Source organism: Archocentrus centrarchus, chromosome 14 (assembly GCF_007364275.1).
Source record: "Archocentrus centrarchus isolate MPI-CPG fArcCen1 chromosome 14, fArcCen1, whole genome shotgun sequence".
Classification (NCBI taxonomy): Eukaryota; Metazoa; Chordata; class Actinopteri; order Cichliformes; family Cichlidae; genus Archocentrus; species Archocentrus centrarchus.
Window position 1 is genome coordinate 33,074,440 of NC_044359.1, and position 18,886 is coordinate 33,093,325.

Sequence of the window (18,886 nt, forward strand, 5' to 3'; positions counted from 1 at the left end):
ATATTGCCACGTAGAGCTAATTTGCTGGTTGCAGATTAATTTCTGCTCAGTGTAATTGTTATTATAGCTTGAAGCTAAAAAGAAAAAACCTTGGGTATATGGAGTATATTTGATACCAAAAATTATTCTACTCTCTACTGCTGATCTCAACGTAGCTGCATTTAGTCTTTCCTTTTTTTTTTGCTGCTGGCTATAACAGGCAATCATGGGTCACTCACATGCATTCTTGACACACCCCCCCACGCACACACACGCACGCACACACACACACACACAGCTTCAGACTACAAACAGGGCTGCTCCAGCTGTGCCCCCTCTCAAAAGTCACACAGTGCCCTGAAAGGACAAATGTTTGTTTCATTCTGTAGAATTAATGAGAGCATCAGTCCCTGCCACCTCCGCTCTCTGCATCGACCGACTGCACCCAGCTCCCGCTCTGCCTGGGCTTGAAAGCAAGAAGTAAATATTAGGACTTGACTATTTAGAAAGAGTTGGAAATGTGCCGCCCGCAGCAGGGCCACAAGAGGGGCAGCAGGAGGAAAGAGGAGGGAGTGGCTCTTCTGACAGAACATCTGAATAGTGCTCCCCCAGCGGGATGTGACAGAGATGAGCGCTAATTGCTTTAACCCTTCGCACCCAGTTGCTCCTTGTAATGGCACTCCAGTTATTCCTCTTCAAACAGAGATTAGTCTTCCCTTACTTACTCAGCCTATGTACCTAATGTATTGGCTCTTTTCAAGTATCTTAATAAGCAGCATGATTCACTCATAGGAAATGTGGACATCATTTTCACCTTGAACATTAACATTGATATTGTCTTCCACAGAAAACAGTTTGTCATTTATTGTACTGTTCCTGTTTCTTACACTGTTGCGTGTTGATCTGGAATTAATTGGACTTGATTAGGAATATGAGGTATATTGTGTGCTGAAACAGAACATACTCGTGTTCACACACATGTTACACTGTATGCGTGTCTAATGTGGACTGGAAGTACTCTGTGCTTTCCTGCACTCACTAACAATGCAGTCTTATGCATTCCAAATGTGGATTGTGTGATTAGATTCCCGGTGCATCTTGAATGTATTTACACTTCTATTTTTAGCTGTGCGGTTGTCATTGGATCAACAAGTCTAAACAGGTTCGCGTAGACTCTCCTTTAGCGTCGATGCAAGATTGTGAGGCCACACACACACACGCACTGTTGATGAAACATGCTTAGTAGCCAGGATGTATCTGGAAGTAGAGGAGGTGAGACCCAGTGTAGCAGCCTGCTCTCGCTTGGCTACATCACTGTGTAGTTTTAATAGTCCAGCCGAGGGTTCAGTCCATTCCAAGTCTAAGAGAAGCCAGTAAATCAGGCTAATGTGAGACTGCAGGTATCATAAAGTGGGCCTGTAATCGTTTGCTGAGGTCTCTGAGTCAGAGTCAGAGACGGGTTTCTGCACCATCATCTCTCCTCAGAGCTCCACCTGGAAGAACCTGCCAAGAAACCAACAAAGAAAAAGGTCAGAAAGGAAAAGTTTGTGCTGCAACTTTCTTAGAAGCTAATTTTAGTTGGTTCCAAGATGTAGTGGTTAACCAATTTACCTTACACATGAAAGAGCCCCAATTTGAGAGCAGTTACAGGATTCAAGTTCCAGCCTGGATAAAGAGGAGGCTCGCATCAGGAAGGGCATCGGCATAAAATCTGTGACACAGCAGATGGGCTCACATAATTTAACCATATATGTCAGAAATGACATCACTGTTTGTTTCAGCCTCTTTGTTGCTTTCACATTGCTGGGTTCTTACAGCTCAGCAAATAATTTGGCGACGGCAATGTTTCACAAACACAGAGAGCAGTGTAAGCTACGTGCCACTTGTTTTAACAGCTTGACAAAATTGAAAGTAACATACATATTATGTAAATATATCCTGAAACTAATCGAGCACAGCATTAGATCAGGCAGCCCAAAGTCAGCTGCAGTCCCAGCTGCTCAGCTGATTCTCAGCTGATACCTGTCCAAGCAACCAACTGGCCAACCTCATACAGGTTCAGACACTTCCTGCTCATCTCCACCTTCACTTCATATCTGTTGTGAGAGATCCCTGCTCTTTCTGTGGTGGGGTCTTGATAGCTACAGCTTCTGTTTTTCATGCCTGCGTGGTGAAGGGCAGGTGAGCCAGAAAAGAGCTGTGCTGCCATACACACACACACACACACACACACACACACACATATATATATATATATATATATATATATGTGTGTATGTATACTGAATTAGCTGTATTAGGTTTTCTAGGCAATATCAGTTTTTTTCATTTTATAGTTATCAGAATTTACAATAAAACTAGCCTTGAACCTAATATTCATTTTGTAATTAAACTGAAGTTTATTCTAAAACAAATGTGATCATTTGAATGCAGATGTAAAAATGTGTTACTGTAACACCTTTAAAGCATCATGGGTTTAACAGTGTCACTGCACAAGTTACACTGTTAAACAGTGTTAAAAAAAATGTAATTATTGTTTGGGAAAAAATAAATATTCAATTCCATTTAGTTTAATTCAATTCAGTGTTATTTATATAGCAGCAATTCACAGCAACAGTCCCCTCAAAGCACTATAATATAAAGTGCTAAGACCCCACAGAAAGTAGAAAGTAGTGGGGTTAGAAAGTAACCCCACTCTCACTGCAGCCTTCTGGATCAGCTGAAGGCTTTTCAAGGAGCTTTTAGAGCAACTTGATAATAATGAATTACAATAGTCCAGCCTAGAAGTAATAAATGCATGAACTGGTTTTCAGCATCATGCTGAGACAGGATGTTTCTAATTTTAGCAATATTGCACAATGAATGAAAGCTGTCCTACATATTTGTTTAATATGTGCATTGAAGGACATATCCTGATCAAAAAAGACTCCTCACAGTGTTACTGGAGGCCGAGGTAATGCCGGTTATTATCTGAAATAGAATAAAAACTTTGGAGTAAATAATCAGTTAAAATATGTCTGTGGCCAATCAGAGATGTTTCAGTAGCAAATTATTGTTGTTATTAATTGATGTGGCACATAGTTTCCAGTTTGGTATTTTTTTTGTATTTTTGGTTGAAATTTTTTTGTTCTTTTCCCACAATTCATGTCATCAATCAGACAGTTCACAAATCAAATCAGTGCTGCAAACAGTGCTAATCACATATAATGGCTTTGCTGGCTGCCCTTCCCGCTCAGTCTTTTGCCAAATAAATGGTATTACCTCATACAGCCTGAGAAATATGGAAGCAATTAAAGCAAGCGGGTAATCTGGCTACCACTCAAAATTACCCTTATGCTACAAATGAAGGATAGGCTGAAATAAATATGCATGCATATAAAGTAGATTCCCTCAACCCATCTATTGGTTTCTCTTCTAATAAAAAATGCATCCTTTAAATGAGAGTTCAAGTTGAAAGATTTGCGAGGGCAAAAGACTGATTTACTGTGATGCGCTTGAATTGCAGCAAGAGAAGAAATGTCTGAATTTTATGCCTCGGTCATTAATTTGAACAACTTGAGAGAACAGCGGCATTTGAGCAGATCGGGGGGATTTGAACTGTGCACTGAGCTCATATGGTTTAAGGCAAAGCTGTGTGTATGGTTCAGCCGCTCAGGAGCTGGAGCTGCAGTTTTTAGGCCCGAACTCGTCCTCGTGTTCCAGCGTTCGCCCAGGTCGATGAAATACTTCAACAAAGCTGCATGATGATTGTCGGCCTCCTAAATTTTCTTACGCAAAATGAAACCTCAAAGAAGAATGAATTCACATTCAACCTTTGGGCCGCAGTCACATTGAGACTGGAATATTTGCTAGAAATAAACAGCACCCACATCTGTTTTCAATATATCAGTATATATGACAAACAAAGTCCTTTCCCAACAATATCCACTTGTGCATTTATTTTATAAAACTGGACACAGAAACAAAGAAACGCACAAGCTGTTCCGTGCTTCAGATGAAGATCCACAAATCAGCACCAAGTGGGACACTTAGTTTATTCCAAATGTTTCTAATCCATCCATTTTTTTAAACTGCTTATCAGTGTAGGGTTGCAGTGGGGGTGAGGCTGGACCCTGGACAGGTTGCCAATTCGTCTTATTTAGAATTTTTGTCCTATAAAGTCTCCATCCTGTCACAGAAATATGAAGACTGATCCATAAAAAGACTCTGAACATCTGGCAAACACATCCATATATATATATATATATATATATATATATATATATATATATAAATAATTGACCTGCTTTTTCCCTTTACATAAGCTGACAGATAAAATGCAAATCTTGATAAAATTAATTTTTGCATAACCACCTTTGTTTCTATTATATCCGGTCCCTTTTTTATATCTGCCGTTAACTTGATTCCTTTGATTTGCTTGCAGGACATCAGTCAGCTCGGTGCCTGTTAGATTAGGATATTACTAGAGATAAAATCCTTCATGCAGGGTGATGTAATCCCTTGGCCTGATACTTTAACTTATCTGTGGCTGGTATGGGGGTCCACATTTATCAGATCCTCACAGCTGATCTTAGTGCTGCTGGCTTGGTGAATGCTTTTCATTACCAGTTCTTTCAATCTGGCCTTAAACAGTGGGAGGTTTTATGTCAGCGGTGGCTAAAATTATCCTCAACCATATTCCCCAGATAGACCCGACTTCACAGGACACACACTTATCATGCAACCCCCCCAAAAAAGTGCCATTAAAGTCATCTTTACATTTGTGATCCTGAATTCTTTCCTTGAATCATATACAGAGAGTTTACATAGTTTAACTCAGCCAGACACTGGGTAAACATGGCGGTGCTTCACTGATCTTCATGTGAATAAAGCCGCGCCGCTTCCCTCTTTAACCCCTCTCAGTAATGTTAGCTGCTTCTTTCTCGGGGTTTGTTGACTCCTCGACTGAGGCCACAGCCTGCTCTGTCGGCCCCCCGGACAGATTTACTGTGATTACATGGACCCTTGTTTACTTTTCCCAGCATACTTAGCTCGCTGTTTCTTTTATTCATATTAATTCAGTCTCGTTCTTTCACTCTCCACGGCTCCCATCATCTGTCCCGTCTCTCGTAGCTTATACTGAAGCTCTACCACCCAGATAAGCACCGATTCATTATCTTTATGTTGAGATTATACAAGTTTATTTATAGTTTAAGATTATGGCAAATTTGTTGTTAAACTGAACAATGTGGCATGCCGTTTAGCTCATGTAAACTAATGTGGTTCTTCTCTTATAAACAGCGTGTGACTCAAAAGCTGACGAGTTCATTTTTCCACGTTTTGAAACACTCGTGTGAGAGTACATGAGGGGATTTCGATTTAGAATTTGGACTCAATGTTGCCACGCTCTTCAGCTACCTGCTGTGCCAGCTTGAGTTACACATGTTGATCTCTGTGTTGTATGAAACCGTAGGCTCGTTGTGACTCACAGCGACTCATCACAAAAAAACAATGTGCGCCGCTGCTCGGTTTCTTTCTGGATTCATCTGCGGAGTTAGTGGAAATAAAGTTACAGTGGATTTTAAGGACAAAGAAGGTTTAAAAAGAAATGTCTGTAATATTACAGTCACATGCTAACATATGTTGTATGGTTATTATATGTATCTCTGCTTTCACAGGGGTCGCCTTACTTGGATAATACACAAATGAAACAAAAAAAAATGAACAGAGATGAACCAAAATAAATAAAAACAAATAACTGACTATTTGGGTTTTTTTTTTTTTAGTATGTAATGATATATATGTGTACTACCTGTATTTTGTTGTGTACAATGAGTTGCCTGTGTCAGCAAGGAAAGAAACTTTAAACTTTAAGCTCTGTTTTCCTGCTCAGATAAGCCAAAACAACAATTACAGTTAAAATTCTTAAAAAGAGTTTTAAACGAATGTGAAAGGCGTTTGTTTTTCTGTGAGTAATGACCTATAACATGCACCCTAATATACACACAAAACAGAAAAACCATGATAAAACCAAAGCCAGATGGCACATCAGCCTTTATAAAAAAATTATGACTTAAAAAAAATTATGAAGCAGATAATACAGGATTAAAGACGTTAAATTTTTTGTATTATTTCTACAATGGAATCCAAAATCTTCACTTTCATTCACTTAAAGTTCTTTTTTCTGCGTTCCTCTGAACAGGATGAACTCCTGCTGCTGTCACTGCCTGTTTCTGCACCGCTCTGTTGTTATCTAGGAAGGCGAATGCTTTGCATGATCTGCTATCTCCCAGCAACGTGCCCGAGGACACACACACACACACACACACACACACACACACACACACACACACACACACACACACACACACACACACACACGCACGCGCACACACAAAATGTCCTTTAACAGCGCATACTGCTGGGTTCCTTTTAAAGGCTGAGGGTGGGGGTGGGGTCCACAAAAGTCCATTTACAGTACGGGTCAGTACATCTGAAAGCCTTTACCACTGCAGCCAAATTCTTTGTCTCCCTCATTCACAGCTAGTTATCGGGACTGCAGGCTGCACAAAAGCCAATTGGCATCATATTGTCCGGGTTGACATTAACCCCTGATATTTCCACTGCTCTCTGTTAAAGTCCTCTTTTCCTTCTCTATTACCAGGCAATTCCCACAGAGCAGAGGGGTCACACCAACCATGGAGAGATACTTAAATACTCTGACAACAACAGAAAGAAAGGAAAGAAAAGAAACATAAACTGCAGCAGCGATTAGTTCCGTTTTATCTTTGGCATCGTTTCGGACACAAAAGTCCTGAACAGGCCGGATGAAGGCTGCTCTAAAGCTGCGTCTTTTTTCTTTTTTTTTTTTTTCCGGCCAAAAAGCAGCCCATTCATGTCCAGTTTACTCACACACTCACTCTTCTGCTCCACCACATCTTTATGCAGACAGATTAAACAACTGAATAATGTCACACAAACTGATAACAACAGGCTCACACTGTGGTAGCACGCTGAGGAACAACATAAAATTTTTCTACCATGTGTCCAAGCGAGATATTTCAGCAGGGTTAGTGGAAGGTCAGCTGAATAGTTGCACGGCTTAATGATAACAATGGTTGTTCACGGGGTCAGTTGGCTGCTAGCTCCAGCCTTTCCACACTAAAGCAGGTCAGACTGAAGGCCTGTCTAATCTTTAGGAGCGTGATGCATATACTCTAATGTCATGCTTTGGTTTTATTTGTCATGATTTCACAAATATGGTTTTGGTGTGTGACAAACTCCAGGAGAATTTCTCAACTGCATTTAAACATTTACAAAAGCCCGACTGTGAATTTAGCACAGATGGTGAAGAGTTCAGCCGAGCCCGTCATTGTTACCGCTTTCACAAAAGTCCATTAAACAAGGAAAATTTTGCAGCCTTGAGGCGACTGTTTGTTGTGATTTGGCGCTATACAAAGAAAACTGAATTGAATTGAGCCTTTTTTTTAATATGTGAAGAGCACCGTCACACACTCAGGCCTCTGAGTGAGCCACCTCCTGTATGGAAGCCTCACTCAGCAGGTGAGGCTTCACATTTCTCTAGTGTTGAACTCAGTGATGGACAGCTGTGGCTGAATCTATTCTTTCTAAATGCCAGGCTGAGGAATGCCATTGATAGAAGGGTCCTTGGGGCCATGTGCAGGCAGAGTAGACCCCCGCTCACCTGCACACAGCACACCTTTACACCACCGCCACCTCTCCTGTCTGACTGTTGCTACAGAGCGACATTAACTGATCAAGACTCAGACTTCTCAGAGTCTGTTGTTCAGTTAATGCCCTCAGCATGCGTCATCTTCGCTTCTCTGCTGGAACACTAAAAGAGGCTTTTGTATCCAGGCTCTTGGCTTTAGATCTGGAGTCACATTTCTCCTCATTACCTGAAATAGAAGTGGCTAATCAACTCTTCTCAACTTATGTTTGTAGCCAAAAATGAAACTAAATTAAGAGGACAGCTCTGAAATAAGCCTGGCATCATGAAAGGACCTCCAAAATCTGAACGACTGGTGATAACATTCCCTTCAGCTTCGGTTTTCCAGAGTGCGCAGGGGTGTTTTGGCAGTTTCTCTGTGCATCGACAGGATAGGGTCAAGTAGTGTTACAGCTCCAGTGAGTGTGCTGCTCGGTGCCACAACATATCATGTGAGCGCCCAGCACGGACTCAACGTCGTCCACAGCTATTTCTGTCAGTGTAAAATCCTGAGAACCGCTTTATCCAACACAAGGCTGGTCAGAGGGTAATGTCTCTACACAGCACTGAGTCTGTTCCCTCTAACAGGGCAGCAGACTGGCTATACTTTCAAACTCAATTAGATTAGTCTTTCTTTTTTAAATGTCACGTTTGTACGTTGGAGGTCTGGGCCTCAGACACATGAATGTTTGACTGCTGAAGCCGTGGTAGGAGTGACAAAAATCCTTTTGCAATGGCCTTTGTGAGGAGGTGGAATGTCCAAACAAACAGTTTCCCAGGCTTTGGGTAATTCACAGTGATCCCAGTACGCTGTTAGGTTCAATTCTGCAACTCATTACTGACTGTGCTGAACTGATTTACAATCACAGCACACTTCAGTTGCGGTTAACTGGTATTTTATAACCTTTGGATTTGAAGTGAGTTACACCTAATGTTGCTTAGCTTAAAGCTAATTAGTCTTGGGGGCATGGATTTATCTTAGAAAATATGTGATCACAGAAAATCGTACAATATCCAAGTAAGGATGATAGTGAAGATCATTTAATTATTTTATAAATACTTCTTTCTTTATTTCAGTATACAAAATAACAGTATGTACATCCACACAAAAGTGGTTTACAAAAATCCATGAGTTCAGCTCATATGCTCTGAAAATATAATATATTTTGAATTGCCCACATGTCAGACAAAAAAACGAGATAATGCACCATTTCACAAAGTCCTTAAAGTTCTTCTCTCGATCCACAGGGATGCAGCCGTGTCCTGATCCGCACAGGATACGTGTTGAGAGTCCAGAACATCAACAGCAAAATTGTTCCATGAATGAAAAATACTCAAGTTCCCTTTATGTTCCTTTTTTTTCCTCTACTGTCCTTTGCTGAAGAGGAAAAAAGTTTAAATAGTACCTAAAAAAAAAAGAAAAAGGATGGATCCATGAGAACCCTTCGATTTCCGTGGAATAAAGCCAAACATAAGCCTTTGTCTAGTCAGGAGAGAAGACGACGTTCTCTCCTCCAGCATAAAATCCAATATCATTTCTTTTTATTAGAGATATAATAAAGTAGACTTAGACCCAGTATCCCTGTTTGGGGGGAATTTATAATCATTAACAAGAAAAAGAAATTACCCAGGAGGACGGTGGTCTTCACATGAACCGACTGGCACTGTCTCCACACTCCAGGTTTGTGAAGCAAAAAAAATAAAAAATAGCTCAGAAGCCCAGTTGGTAGTTCAGAGATTTGGTGCGAAAATGAATGGACCACTTCTCATTGAGAGACACATGCTAAAGCTTAAGACAAAAGTAAGCCTTCTTGGTATTTTAGTGCTTTGGTTAATCTGTAGCCTCAGCTGGCTGGATGCTGCTGGGGCCGGCGGCTCATTTGCAGACGTATCTCTCCACGGAACGCTCGCACATCTTGCAGGTTACGTAGCAGCACCAGTGGTACTTGCAGTGGCAGCGTTCCACCAGCTTCTCCGTGTACGCGTTGTAGCCACGGCCGCAGCACATCAGGTCGCAGCTGTCACTGCCCGATGAGGTTTTGTTGCACTGCCTGACAAACAAAAAGACTCAGTTAGACGAGGATTTTACTTTCTGTTGGTTCATTTTTCTAACCAAGGCGAGGAGAAAGCAGGCACATTTTGGACTGAGCAACCAGCTGTGAATGCTAAAATATTTCCAGTTCCTGCCCAAGACAATTAAGTTAACAGCTCCACTCTAAAACATTTTGCACAATCTCGAAGCCTGTCAGGAGTCAACAATGGTCCTTTAAAATGGTTTGACCAAACTGTGTGCTTTAACCTCTGTGCACTCTTTCCCCCAAACATTTTTTCTTCCATTTTCTTTTTGTTTCCTTGTCTTTGGTTCAGTGGATGCTCTGGAGCCTCTTATTTCAGAAGCCAGGGGCTTCTTTTAGAATGAATAGCCCCACCATAAATCACACTGAATACACAGGCCCACCCTCCCTCTCTTTATCTTGCCCTCTCCACATAATTGCTTTGTTTTATGATGGCAAAGTGTTAATGACCAGCGGGGCGAGAGAGCTACTGAGCTAATGGCTGCTGTGGTGAGTGAAGGAAGGGGAGGAAGAGGGGCAAGAGTCACTGAGAATGTAAGACAGGTTTATTGGATCGGTGGGAGCTAACAAATAGACAGAAACCCCCAGATGGTTCGGTTTTGTCAAGATCTTCTGTGCTGTAAGTGGAGCACTCTACGGTTCACATCTGCTGGTTAAAGGAGACACACTGTAAAGTAACTTGAGACTAAAGCACAGCCTCTTCTTGGGGACATGACTCACTTTTGCACCAGTTATCACGCTTTATCCATCAGAGAGTGTGGCTACAATTTACTTTCCCTGTCCCAGATTCACTCAGAAGAACTGACAAAGCATCGCTGTGCGGCGTTAGGTGAGAGCTGACCTTACACCGTACTGACAGTCCAAAGACGTGCACGTTAGCTTAACTGGTGATCCTAACGTGCTTAAAGAACCATATTAATGTATAATTATATATGGCTTATAGTCCAGAGCACTTTGAGGGGTCTCTAAGACTAGAAAAGTGCTTATAAATGCTGTTTCATTTCATACAGCTGACAGCAGAGCAGCCACAACAATTCTGGTTTAAAAACAGCTCAAATCAAAGAACAGAACAGAGGAGAATCTGCAGAGCAGATGACACTGTGACAGTGTGTCTGTCCACACAGTTAACAGTTAACATCAGCGTCACACATCCATTTAACGATGACAGCAAAACGGCCGTCTCGTGAATTTGCAGGAGCGCCAATGGTGCAGACTGTGTGGCTGCTGCATTTATCAGCCTGCAAAGGATGCAGTGAGCACAGTGAGTGTTCTTGACATGAAGCATGTTTTCTGTTTATCTGCACGGTGACATCAGGCTGAAGGACACACGATTTGGCAGTCACATGCTGTATGACATTTACAGCGAACAGCAGTATGTGCCATTCAGGCGTCTTATTTTTATCCTCCACGGTTTACGCAGCCGTGATGGTGTTCCGGTAGCATGGAAGTATGTGAATCTACAAAGATACATGTATTTTTGTAAAATAGTGTGTATCTGGTTGCACACATCATAAAAGAGAAACACAGCACTCAGAAAATCCTGAAATCTATTAGGGAATTCCGCAACAAAGGATGTGTAACTTTTAGCAGGAAAAAAAAGGGTTTCTAAGCTTTTGCTGGTGATTCTTCACCAGCAAGAGCTGGTGAAGAAGTAAAGCTTCATTTAAATGAAGTAAATGAAGCTTTACTTCATTTAAACAATATTTCTTTTTTTTTTTTTTAAACAATATTTCTAAAAGGCCTTTGGCCTGGTTAAATGAGTAAACATGATCGGCAGTGTAAATGTATAAATTGTATAAGGTCAAGTCTTATACAAGAAACTTCTTATACAAGAAACTTATACAAGTCTTAACTTATCTCAAGTCTTTATAAAAGAAACTTCAGAAAACATTCCTGTATCCTTAAAATTAGCCTCCTGTCCCGTGTCATTCACAAAGAAATAATGACCCCTGAGATCTGATCTGTCTCCAGCGAGACACTAAATCCAAATCACAGAAACTGAATAAACATACAGGATGCTTATTTGTGCCTAATTTATCTGCTAATCCGAGCTCTCCCTCCGACCTCTAACAGAGGAGAACCATCCCGACTGAAATGCTGCAGGTGAGTCGTTAAAGTAAATCTTTATCTGTGTGGGGGCAATGAATGATTTCCCAGTTTGTGTGGTCCTCTCAAATCAATATCAGCTTGAGTGCACTCAGTCCTAAGAATAACCACTTTGGTAATTATTACAGATAGCAGGACAAGGACCGCAGTCACTGTGGGCTTTTCAGCGGCACATGCTCAGACAAACCACAGACGAGGCCCTCTCAGGGGCCAGCGCCTTTTATCAGCTAGCCTGTAAACCAAACGGTGCCACCAAGCAGGACAGCACTTTACTTGAGTCAACATCCTGGATGAGCGGACATTCAGGGCTCATCATTTCCTCTTTGTCAGCTGCATGGCTCCGGAGCTGATGTGACTCATGCTGATAAACCTAAGTCCACACATCAGAGAGCTATAATAGCCACTAAATAATCCCACACAAACAAACAGTCAAATACTGTTGCATCCTGGCTGCCTCACCTGCCCTGCGTGCCAACAGAGCCCTGTTTTTCATTCTTGGTGCAAAAGTCCGGGGAGCTCTGCAGGTAGACGAGCTCGTTGTCCCTCACCGGCCTGATGTCAATGTCTTTGGGCACCAGCTGCTTACGTGTCCCCATGGGCCGGTGAACCACTTTAGTGGCAGACAGGTACTTGGTCTTAAGGTCCATGGCGATCTCCCTCAGGTCTTGCAGTCCTTTCCAGCAGGTCCTTATAGAGCAGGATCCAGACACACCATGGCACTTACACTTCATCACCACTGACTCTCTCAGTACCTAGACACAAAGACCGAGGACATGGAGGTTAAACTCCTACATACGGGATGGGTAAATACAGGAAAAGAGTTATCATTTTTCATCTGTTCACACTGTGTACCTGTCTTCCAACTTCACTGTTGTGTAGGTGCATCAGTTTGTTGGCATGGGAGCCTGAGCGCTTCATCTTCATGGGAGCATCGGAGAATTTGGAGCCCATAATCAAACCGTAGTGCAGGTTGTCAGCACAGCCACCCCAGCGATAGCCAGGCTCTGGGATCTCTGCAGGGACAGGACCACATGAGCAAAGCCGCAAATCTCCAGAGGTGCACGCCCGTGCTATGGTGTGGCCGATGGTTGCCGCAGACAGGGCGTAGACAAACGCAGCCTCCCTTGTTCCTGATGAAAACAGATGGGGAAACTGGAATTATACTCTTTATGTAAAAAAGGAAAATGCCACATTGAAAAAATAGCAGTGTTGACATTCAAAGTGAATTTCTTCCTGAATTCAAAGACAAAAATGGAGCATTCAGTAATCAATAACACTTCTTAGGACTGCACCCACTCAGCAGACTCTCTATCACCATGATACAGACTACAGTGATGTTATCAGAAACAAGAAAAATCAGAGCAAATCCTACAAATTTTAGCAGTTTTGATTGAGGCACACCAGCTGTTACACACACACACACACACACACACACACACACACACACACACACACACACACACACACACACACACACACACACACACACACACACACACACACACACACACACACACACACACAATCGGAGAAGTAACAGTCATGTTTTTGGGACTTTCCTCTTCATAAAGCTAATAAGCTGGATCAGGTGACCCTGAACCATCATGTAGTTATTCTGCTATAAGCTCAAGCTGGTTCTGCTGGAGGTCTCGTTCTGTTAAAAGGGAATCGTTCCTCTACACACTTTCCAAGTGCTTGCTTATAGGAGAGCACCAAAATGCAGACCTTACAATATAAAGTACTTTGAAATATAATTTCTTGTACTCTCTGCTAAAATGCCTTATATCTTTATATTGGTTATAATAGAATGTAATGATTTTTTTTTTCTTCTGCATAGCTGCCTTCTCTGCTGTCTGTGTATCCTAACTGTCCATTTCCCTCTCTGAGAAAAAGAAATAACGAGGGCACAAAGTGTATCTATCAAAGCTCAGCGCTGTAACACAGAGTGAGCGCTGATGTAATTGGTGGTGATGTGCACACATGGAAAGCACACATGTTAAAGGACGGGGAGCAACTGGAAATGAGGGAAGAAATCATGTATGACCGTGGGCTGGTTAGATCAAAGCCATCCCCGGACAGAGATGAGCCATTTCCTGTTCGGTGCAGACTGTTCATTTCGTAAATGGCAGCCATGTCCATGCTGGAGAGCTCTACCTCCCCCCCGCCCCATCCCATCCCCACCCGCAGCAGCTACCTGTGACTGATTCCAAATTATTTTGGCAGAAGAAGTCACTCTGTAAGCACTCTGTGTTGTAGTGTGAAATGCTGTGGATTTTAGAAATAACCAATTTTTATATCACTGAATGTACATCTGTGTGGGGGGACTCCATGATGGCAGGAAGAGAGTGGCAAGATGAGGCAACATGTCTTCTTTAAACTAAGAAAAATTGTTTTCAAAGGGCAAAAAGAGTTTCAGAGTTTTTCAGACAGTAACTCTGTTAACAAAAATAACTCCGCTGTGGCATCTGAGCCCAGACAGATGGTGCACTGAGTAACCTTGCTTTTAGATGTTTATTGAATGTCAGGCATAACCATAAATACCAATTATTGTGGGTATAAAACACAAGGAGCATTTTTTTTTTTAGGAAACAAGAGATTCTGCTCTTTTATTCCTTCCAGTTTATAAACCGTACCTCGGTCAAGGTCTGGTCGGTACTTCTGGGCATCAACAGGTATGTCAATGGAGGAGCAGTTCCAGCGCATGTCGGCGAAGGTCTTCTGGCATGTTTTCTTGACTTCACGAGCAGCTTGGATAATGGTCTGCATGAGCTCCAGGTTGCTGCGACACAGCTGAGCTTGGGAGGACACCATGCCGTGCAGCTGCTTACAGTGCTGCGTCTGGTTGATGTGTAAAGATGCGGGAGTGTGAGACAGCGCTCTGCGTGGAGGGGAAAGACAAGCAGAAACAACAGCTTCTGGTCAGCACGCGTCACACAGTACAGATTCTTTTCATCGTGGTAGTGATGGCAACAAAACGAGCCGCCTAATCACATGCTTTTTGTTTTATGACTTGTTAAATTATCACATTTGTGGAAATAACAAAAAACGCAGGAGTTTTATTTGGAATGGTGTGTAAGCAATTTGAATTCCTTGTGAACACACACTTCAAGCTCACAGCGAGACACGCTGGCCGTTAACAAACAATTGGAAAAATGAAGCAGATAATGCTTCGGGCAGGGAAATATTTTTGGCATGCGCTGCAGCAGAAAACCATCTTATCACAGTGAAAATTCCAGAGGAAAGCCTGCGGCAGATTCATAAAATATGTTTTGGTACAGTCTTTCTTTGGTTAAAGGGTGCAAGAGGCCTCAAGATGTGCCAAAAATATAGAAGCCCTCTGAATTCATACCCACAGTCAGACAGCAAACTGTAAATACCACTCATTTGAATGTCTCTAAGAAAGCGTCGCCCTCTGTGGCCTCGGTTTGACATGAATCACAGACTATTAAAGGGTGCACATATTTGATTTAAACAATTTGAACTTATTGGGGATTAATGTAATAGAGAAACCACAGGTGGAGCAGGTTAGCTCTGATCTCTGGGTTCTGTGTCTTGCACTCTGCTGAGAGTTCGTGAGAACTAAGCAGCGCCGCCTGCACCTCGGCCTGTTTTGCATTAGGAGGCCGAGGGGCCGCCACTCTGTGCCCGATGATAAGCTGCGACTCCGCTGGGCTCGCAGCAATCCGGCACTCGCAGGTGTTTACAGCCGCATCTGTTTTGCATTGCACCGCTGTCCACTATGAAGACTGCAGGACTTCTCACTCCGGTTTAGCAAATGCCATCCCACCTCTCATGGGCACATCTGCTCAAGTGTTCCCTTTGTGACCATTACAACCTTTATATATAAATGTTTGTGCGGCAGCTCACGCAGACTCTTTTCACAGTGCTTGAGTGTGAATCTCAGGGATAAAAAACAGAAATATAACACAAAGCAACATGTGAAGAATTGTGAAGAACCCTTCCAGGGTTTATAAGACTGTCAAACATTAAAAAAAGAAATCCTGCAACCCGGGAATTTTATGGACTTTCCAAAATTATTGTGAAATTATCGTCTGCGTCCACCATAAAATAGTTTGCTACCCAGAAGGAGCAATCAGCACTTTTCAGCTCGCACAGTTTCCTTCTACAGCACATTATTTTTATGATTTGAGGAACAAACTAAACACCGAAAGCAGGGACATCACTGTCTGCGCCACCGTGACGCCATCCTGATTTTATTTCCTGTGTTGTTGTTTAGGCCACACTAAAACTCAATAAAACAAAATAGTTTTCCATTCATATGCTGAAGGGCCAGCGGCTAATCTGTCTGTTCACCACACACGGACGCAGCACACCAGCCTCCCCTCCATCCGAAACAACTCCGGGAATGCTGGGGCCCATTTCAAAGCTGCCACGAGCCCTCCCCACCATAAAACATCCATCAAAGACCCCCACAATATCGTGTATCTTCATGATGTCATCTGTTTTGACACTCCTTGAATGCAAAGCATTGTGTAAAAATGGCAAACGACCTGAGGAATGAGATGTCGGCCCTCTGAGAATACTTACAGCCATTTGATGCCAGAGCAGACCTGAGACAGCATCAGAGCCGTGAGCACACCGAGAGGCAGGACACGAGAGCTGCTCTTCATGGTTGGACAGTAGCTCCGGTTTACACAGGACACAAACACAAAGACTCGCTGGACTTCTTGGCTCACACTCAAAGGTCAGCTCTCATAGCACGACCCCCTCTTCTGAATCCTGTGATAAATCATACAAAAAATATCAGTGCCAGCTGAAACATTTCCAGACTTTTTGTGGGGGGGTGGATACTACGGTTCTGTGAAACACTGTGCCTGAGTTCTGGAAACATACAATGAAAAGCTCATTTGAAACAGCTCAAACATGATATTTGATAAAGCAGTGATAGTTAAAAACCTTAGTTTTCTATCAGCAATCTCACTCTTACATTAATCAGAGATAGAAACACTGACTGACTTAAAAAATTGTTTTACACCAAAAGTATTGTAAGCATTTATGGACACCATGAAAAAATCCCATTCAGCGTGCTTCTATATGCAAATATGCGCACTAGAAACTAAAAAAAAATTACAGTGAAACTTTAAAGACAAAACAATTTTTTTTGCATGGGACTCATTCATGCTTTAGGTCAGAGGCCAACTTAGTGAGTTTAAAGTGTCTTTATTCTACTCTTTGTTGTTCTGTACTTGGAAAAGGCAGTGAACCATTTACACCGATCACAAAGCGCAGATCATTGCTTTTCTATTATACTGCGGATGCCATCGACCGTCTGATGTTTAAGCGGGATTTATTATACTGGTTACAAGCTTTTCAGTCGCCCTTTGAGGCAGACGCACCCAGAGGAGGGCCTATTTCCTTTGATTAAACGCTGTGAAGCGCGTAATATTTCTACTTTCTGTATTTCACGTTTGGCGCTTTAGGTGGAAAAATGCAAAGAATTCCAGATCCGGGCTGGCATTAACGAGCGGATGAAAGCAGAAATGCGGACAGGCAGCGCTTCACAGGCGTTTATCTGATTGCGCCCGGAGCCGCAGATTGGAAACCTCTTTGAAGGAGCTTAAATCCAGCGCGTTATCGCTGCAGGTAATAACCGGCTGATAAATGGCGCTTTGTGAAGGCGCAGGTCCGCTCCGCGCCGCTCATTGGCCCTCCGGAATTACTGAGTGTTACCAATAACTTTTCTAACATTTATTTTACTGACACGAATTAAAAAAAAAAAAAAGTAATAATAAAATTGTCTTTTCATGATTTTAAGGAGTTTCCTGAACACTGCTGGCCTTGTTTGCCGTTTGGCGTCAAATGTGTAACTCAGCCTCGCCAGATTTACTTTTTCAGGCCCTCTGGTTACAGCGGTGTGAGGGGCAGCCTGTGTTTCTCTCCGATAGATGACGGCTGATAACCTTTCTCTCACTCTCCCTCACGCACACGCACCAGCCTGTCACATATGCGCCCCTCATCACGCAGAGAAAGTTTAAGCGAGGCGCGTCATGGGTTATTAGTCCTTTTTTCCTGGACGACCATGGCCTCTAATCTTGGATATGCCGATCAGTGATATTTTAATGTAATTAATATTACTCTGTAACACTGCTGTTAAAATCCTACGAAGCACGTTGATATCAATGTTTTAATATTTTAAACCATCCATCCCCCCCAAAATGTTTAAATCTGTGCCACCAAGCACCAACAGTAACAGGAGTTATAAAAATAGTCTTCAGCTATTTTTGGTCAAAATTCCTCATGCAGCTTTTTTTTTTTTTTTACTCATGCAAAAACTCTAAAAACAAAGCAGCCTACTTCCTTTCCTCTATCTCATCCTAAACTTTTACGCACTAAACCCTCAAACAGCCAAACAAGCACAACTCACCTTTGCCGCGGCGCTCGGCTGCCTCCGCTCAATAAACCAACACAAGCAGGAAAAGTCAGATCTCAGGAGGTCGGAATATCCTTTCAGAGAGCTGTCTGCGGCGCGGTCAGCCAGATGCTTTAGTAAAATCCAGCACGGGGTGGAAGAATAGCTCCGGGCAGGTACGCATGGTGTGTACCAGAGCCGTGTCGGTCAGTGAGTGTGAGTGGGACAGAGCAAGGTTGGAGTAGAGGAGAATGAGTGAGTGAGCCTGAGTGGGGGCAGACTCAGCTCTAAAGTACCCCTGCCCCACTTTGATCTCACTGCTGATGTCAGACCTGCATTAGCATAAGAAAGTAGTCCAGAGCCGAGCGGGGCTGCGAGGAAATAACGCAGTGCTGCTGGACTGGCTTCCAGCGTGTCAGCGATGATGAATAGTCCACGCGCTGATCTTATTTTAAAAGCATTCGTGGTGTCTCAGCATTATTGTCGCGCTCCTATCACATTTCAGTGTTCCTCAAGCTCTCAAAGCACAATTTGTGGCGCCTTATCAGGCTGCACGGTAATATTCTAAGGTCAGGTAGAATATTAGAGCTCATATAAATGCTTTTGGAGAGTTTTTCTAATCCCAGGATAAATTCTACTCTGTTATTA

General features: G+C 42.6%; 1 protein-coding gene across 2 annotated transcripts; it reads right to left on the minus strand.

The window, feature by feature from the left end:
* Window positions 1–8,812: 8,812 nt before the first annotated feature.
* On the minus strand, window positions 8,813–18,490 carry wnt11 (wingless-type MMTV integration site family, member 11). 2 transcript variants are annotated; one of them, XR_004021014.1, is made up of 7 exons: window positions 18,254–18,490; window positions 16,417–16,608; window positions 14,502–14,746; window positions 12,721–12,998; window positions 12,328–12,620; window positions 9,315–9,738; window positions 8,813–9,093 (listed from the first exon to the last, which is right to left on the minus strand). XR_004021014.1 is itself a non-coding variant. In XM_030746798.1 (6 exons), the coding sequence occupies exons 2-6, from the start codon at window positions 16,497–16,499 to the stop codon at window positions 9,564–9,566; spliced, it is 1,074 nt and encodes a 357-aa protein (XP_030602658.1). In that variant the 5' UTR covers window positions 16,500–16,608; window positions 18,254–18,490; the 3' UTR covers window positions 8,813–9,563. The 2 variants fall into 2 exon arrangements, 1 of the variants encoding a protein (XP_030602658.1); XM_030746798.1 differs by having other exon boundaries at window positions 8,813–9,738.
* Window positions 18,491–18,886: the final 396 nt, after the last annotated feature.

What these genes read in the sequence shown, in the direction of transcription:
- wnt11 (XM_030746798.1), bottom strand. Translation starts at nt 16,499, where the DNA reads ATGAAGAGCAGCTCTCGTGTCCTGCCTCTCGGTGTGCTCACGGCTCTG. An exon ending in TGCTCTGGCATCAAATGGCT is followed by an intron (nt 14,747 to 16,416) that starts GTAAGTATTCTC and finishes CCCTCCACGCAG; the next exon opens with AGCGCTGTCTCACACTCCCG. An exon ending in CCGACCAGACCTTGACCGAG is followed by an intron (nt 12,999 to 14,501) that starts GTACGGTTTATA and finishes TGTTTTCATCAG; the next exon opens with GAACAAGGGAGGCTGCGTTT.